The sequence below is a fragment of the Citrus clementina genome, unplaced genomic scaffold (genome assembly GCF_000493195.1).
Source record: "Citrus clementina cultivar Clemenules unplaced genomic scaffold, Citrus_clementina_v1.0 scaffold_3, whole genome shotgun sequence".
In the NCBI taxonomy this organism is placed as follows: Eukaryota; Viridiplantae; Streptophyta; class Magnoliopsida; order Sapindales; family Rutaceae; genus Citrus; species Citrus x clementina.
In genome coordinates this window covers 12205951-12211395 of record NW_006262339.1, presented here as the reverse complement: position 1 = coordinate 12211395, position 5445 = coordinate 12205951, and the positions used below count along the sequence as shown (strand labels likewise).

At 40.9% G+C, this 5445-nt stretch overlaps 1 protein-coding gene across 1 annotated transcript in view; it reads right to left on the bottom strand.

Annotated features, from left to right (window-relative positions):
- LOC18047742 (RNA-binding KH domain-containing protein RCF3) overlaps window positions 1-3819 on the bottom strand; it is a 5247-nt gene extending 1428 nt beyond the window's left edge. The window contains exons 1-4 of the mRNA XM_006441068.2: window positions 2663-3819; window positions 1082-1546; window positions 555-803; window positions 9-152 (exon numbers count right to left, since the gene is read on the bottom strand). Of these exons, the coding sequence (XP_006441131.2) occupies window positions 9-152; window positions 555-803; window positions 1082-1546; window positions 2663-3400 (1596 nt within the window). The 5' untranslated portion in view covers window positions 3401-3819. The remainder of the gene's footprint in view (window positions 1-8; window positions 153-554; window positions 804-1081; window positions 1547-2662) is intronic.
- Between the last annotated feature and the right edge of the window lie 1626 nt (window positions 3820-5445).

Genomic DNA, 5445 nt, shown 5'->3' with positions numbered 1-5445 from the left:
GGAGAAGCTGCCTCCACTACCAAAGCACTCCCAGTAGGACCTGTAGAAGAAGGTGGCGTCTCCTTTTGAAAGAAATCCCTATACAAATAACTCCGCAGTCTTGTTGTCACCTCCACAAGAGCATCTCGAGCTGCTTGTATCTCCCCTACAATCTGTTCAAATAGGAGCCAAAACTCAAACACCAGGTTTCAAAACCACGATTTCAATTGATAAATGTCAATAAGGGCCTCCCCAACAAACAAAGCAGTGCCAGTATTCACCACAAGCACCAGGAAAAAAAAAAGTATATATCCAAGTGAAAGAGGATTCTACAATGACAACAGAATAGTTTGATGCAGCATCAGGAATGCCCATAATTATACAGCAAAATCAGATGCAAAACCACTCTGACAGAACATAAAAACCTGTACGTATGCATTTCATGTCATATTGCATTTATCAGAACTCATCTTGGATACAGATTTCACTGCACAAATACTAGCAGAATACTTGGAACACCAAATGCCCAGCAGTCTGGGCATCATAAGCAATTAATATGAAAAATAATGGCAAACCTGTACAAGCTCATCAGTCCCAGATACGCATGCTGGAACTTCTTCCCTTGACAGGATCTGAATGTTTGCGCCAGTTGATCTCCTCATTTCAGATAACGATCCGTCTCTTCCCTCTAAACAGCCAATTTCACTAGATGGGACAAGTAACCTAGTAGTTATTATATTGTCTTTATCCGCACCGAGATCAACAATGCGAGTCTGTATATGCAACAAGGCTTCTTGAGCTGGAAAAAGCTCATCATCAGGGCCCTAAGAAAGACAAAAAGCAGAAAAGATGTAATGGCACTCAACATTTTTTATAGGAAAAAAAATTTCCAGTTCATAGGGAAGCAATAAAAGAAAAGAGCAAAGAATAGTCACTTTAGCTGACAGAAAGTTCAAAAATAATTAAATAGACACAAATCAGCCAGAAAGGACAGTGTTAAGACATAGTATTACTGCCAAAATACCACATAAATGAAAAAATAGCAACTGATGTACCTAAATTACCGGATGCCAGATAAATTACGAAAAGACATGAAAAGTACCTCCTCAGAAGAAATTGTAATTATCTGTTCATCCGACCCATCCACAGGATCAGCAACCTTCAAATCAACACCAATCTCATTTTGAAGCAGTTCTACAATGCCCTCTGACTCTCCAATAACTCGGCCAACCTTGTCAATTGGACAAAGCATTCGGAAGACAAGGTCCTCACCATAGAATGGCTGCACACTGTCAGACATGGGAGCAGCCCCAGCTTCAATGGAATAACCGGAGGGACGGGGGCCATAGTTATTACTTCTGTAATTGGAGCCAGAAAATCGTGCCCCATCCATAGACGTTCGTCGAGCTGTATTGTTCATGTGAGGAACATAATCATCATCAGGGAAAAAGCGGTCTGGCGAATGTAATCGTCCATGGAAATGACTGCGGTCACGATGTTGACTTTCTCTCAAGCGTGATGAAATAATTGCTACAGCATTCTTCACATTATTAATATCACCTACTACCTGCAAGACAACGATGTCACATGATGAAGCTGTTTGATTAAATGTATCTTCCTTTCAGGAAAGGAGAGACATTGATGTTCTTTCTAGATAGTGGCCATGTAACACACAACTTGGAAATATACAGATCTGGACAGTCAATTCGCGGCACCCCAGTAAAGCCAGTGGCATTAGAGGTCCAGTTCCTTTAGCATTGTGAAGGAAATGACTTCATTAACAAAATCGCATCACAACGAAGACGGAAATTCGTACTTGTCAAGCTAGTAGTGCAATGTTCATATCAGCAACTGCTAGAGAATAATGTATGAAGAACATACACCAGCATATTGCAGGTAACAAATGCGCACGATATTATAAACATCAAGGTTGATGAACTCAAACAGACCTTGAATCGCTCAACAAAGTATCATTTTCAGAAAATTTATAGAGGAAAACTACAATAATATGAGTTAACTAATGCCAACATGGGGCGAATCCTCAAAAAGTATTAACGTCCAGGCATCATGATAGGCAGTGCACAAAATTCAACCAAATCAAGGACAAGGTAGGCAGTCAAGAATTTGATTGCCCACACTGCAAATTCATGATACAAACATCAGTCACTACATGTTGTATCGATATTGCAGGCAGATTCCAAAAGGCTAACATTACTGTCAACCATATTCTAGATGCAAGCAAAGAAATCCGTTCTAGGGACAATCTCATAAAGAAACTTCACCCAAAGAAACTCTAGAACTGAATCTTCAGAAGTGAAACAGCATAAAAGGTAAAAGGGCCACCCTTGAGGTAGTAGTCATAGGTTTAGTCATTGTTCATTGTCAAGGAACCACAATCTTTAAAACAGTCCAAGTCATCTTGTGCATCTGACTCTTAATTAAGTAACAAGCAAAGCATAAAAGACCCACTGTCAATAAAGCAAAACCAGTCCATGAATGTATATCTCCAAAGCAGAGCATACACTAGTCTCCGAGCTCGTTCCTCTTCATCTAAAGTGAGCATAGAAGCCATATGGGCAGACATTTCAATGATCTGAGCAGCTAGTTTAGTCATTTTCATCATCAAGGCATTCAATCAATTAGGATCCAATTTTCATAGTAAAATGGTTAAACATAATACAACCTGAACAATCTCTTCGGACATGGAAACACAACGAGGCAAGGAATGGTCTCTAGGTAGAATCCTAATCTGAGTCTTGGTCTCCATCCTCATTTGCTCAATAATTTTACCTCCTTTCCCCAACAAACACCCGACATGCATTCTGGACACAACCATTCTCGTCGCCACTCTATTCCCTCCTCCTCTAAACCCACCCCCACCAACACCCCCACCACCACCGTACTCCTCCTCCTCCTCCCCATAAAACCCTCCGCCGCCGTCACTCTCAAGAATCCTATCGTGAATCAAAAACAAGGCCTCCTGCGCGGGACTAAACGAAGGCATCCTTCCTTCAGGATCCCTCCTCCTGGTATCCGAAATCTCAATAATCCTCTCCTCGTCACCCGGGATCAACTCGTGCACGTTGATCCACGCGCCAGTGTGCTGCCTTATCGACTTGATAATGCTACCGGACTTGCCAATCACGCCACCGGCTTTCATGTCGTGGCACAGAATGCGGTACGTCGTGGTCACCATCAGAGAAGGATCCTTAGGGTTTGAATTTGCACGGTTGTTGCTGTTGTTGATGCTGGTGTTGTTGTTCATGATGTTATTAGTATTGTTGTTGTTGTTGCCACGGTGGCGGTAGTTATTGTTGGGTTGGTAATAATGGTTGTACCGAGGTTTGGTTCTACCCATGGTATCTCCATCGTAGTCCTGGTGGTCGTAGTAGTAGTTCCTCTTGGATCTAGATCTGTCCATCGCGCGTGTGTATGGTGTCTGAGAGTCCAATTAAGAAATTTCAATGGTCCAGATTCAATGACACGACTAGACTAGTTATGCAAAAATGAAAATTCGATCTGATTTTGTCTGCTGAGGTTGAAGTTCTAGGGTTTTGTGAAACCCCTTTTATCTACTTCGAAAGCTGGAGCTGCGGCTGCTGTTGCCGGGAGGGTCTAGTAAGTAGTAGTCTCGTGATAGTCTTCTGCTTGTTTGCTTGTTTCTCGGGAAAATGTTCGAGAAAACAATTGGAAATGTGAAGGACGACTGTTGTGGTTCTGCGTACAGATATACAGACAGAGATGGAAACCCAAATTACACTCAACTTGGTCGTCAGTCCAATGCTGGTTGATACTTTACTTTCTTGGCTTGGCAGTGTTGCTTACTCCAGTTGGAGGAAAAAGCAGGAAGTTAAAACAAATTAAAAAAAAAAAAAAAACAGCGATACGACATCGTTTAAATAGAAAGCTTGTAGGGCAACAATGCGTCGTCGTTTAACCAGTTGGTGCCGCAAAGCATGGACCTAAATGTTATTAGTTATCCTTCTCCGAAAAAAAAATATATTATTAGTTATCATTTTGATATATTCATGTTATCAAGTTCAAAATATTGATAAACTACGGGTAATGATTTCAATTTTAATTTTTTTTATTAGCACAATTGTGAAAATTAATTACAATTCAATTCAATATTAATACTAAAATTGTAAGTGTAAAAAAAAAAGGACTTTGCTTTTAGAAGATGATGATGACAGTTCTTCAACTTTTGTTGTTCTTACATAGCTTTTTATTCAATTCAGCCTTGTTCCTTCTCCCCGTCATAGCTTGAAATAAACTGAACACATCCTTATTCTTACAGAGTCAGATATCTTCTTCAAAACATGTCAGCCGCCACATTGTTTTTTACACTAAAAAAGAGTATGAACTCTCCCATTATTGCACCTCTGACACCGAGGGGATTGCACCACTTTTCTCTTCCATAGGATCTCCACAGTTGGCAACAAGTTATTAGCTACTCTCCACATGAAGATTTTGACTTTTTCTGGAATTTGAAGATACCAGATAGAGTTCCATGAATTTTGCTTCTTCTCTGAGCAGCTGGTCTTGTCTGGGGATTTCATCTTTAACGTCAATTGATAACCGCTCTTCACCGAGTACTCACCCTTCTTGTCATAGTGCCACACCACTTGATCTGGTTTTGGCTACCTTGGGAGAGGGATTTTTGTAATTTGTTCTGCAACATCTCTCAAAAAGTGCTGTTGAATTAGCTCTTCATTCCATTCATGCTTTTCATTTATGAGCTTCGAAACAATTATCTCTAAATGCAGCTTGGGGGGGGGGGGGGGGGATATCAGCTTGAAAGTGTCATGTCTTGGAAGCCATTTACTTTAATACACTTTCACTTGTTTACCATTTCCAATCCTCCACCTCAATCCCTTCGCAACCACTTCTCTTCCCCAAAGAATGCTCCTCCATATGAAAGATGGGTAAGAGCCAGTTTTTGCCTCCATAAAGCTTGAATGTTTAAAATATCTAGCCTTCATTACTCCCGCCACCAGTGAATCCGGCACTTGAATAATCCTCCAACCTTGTTTTGCTACTAGAGCTTGGTTGAAGCTAGATAAATCTCAAAATCCCATTCCCCCTCTACTCTTAGCTTGACACATTTTCTCCCAACTTCGCCAATAAATTGGCCTGTGATCTTTGTTGTTTCCCCACCAAAATTGAGCTATGGCTTTTTGTATATCTTTACAGAGCCTAATGGGAGCTTAAACAGACTCATAGCCTATGCCGAGACTGCTTGGGCAATAACTTTTATCAAAATTTTCTTTCCACCACATGAGAAAATGTTGCCCAAAAGTGTTGGAAACCTCCACCAGCAGGCTGGTTCAAGGCTAATGTGGATGCAGCAGTGAAGACTGATCAGCAAAGAATTGGGTTGGGTATTGTCATAAGGAATTCAAAGGGCAAGGTTGTAGCAGCAGCTATGAAGACTACAAATTTTTGGGATAAAGTGGATTATGCAGA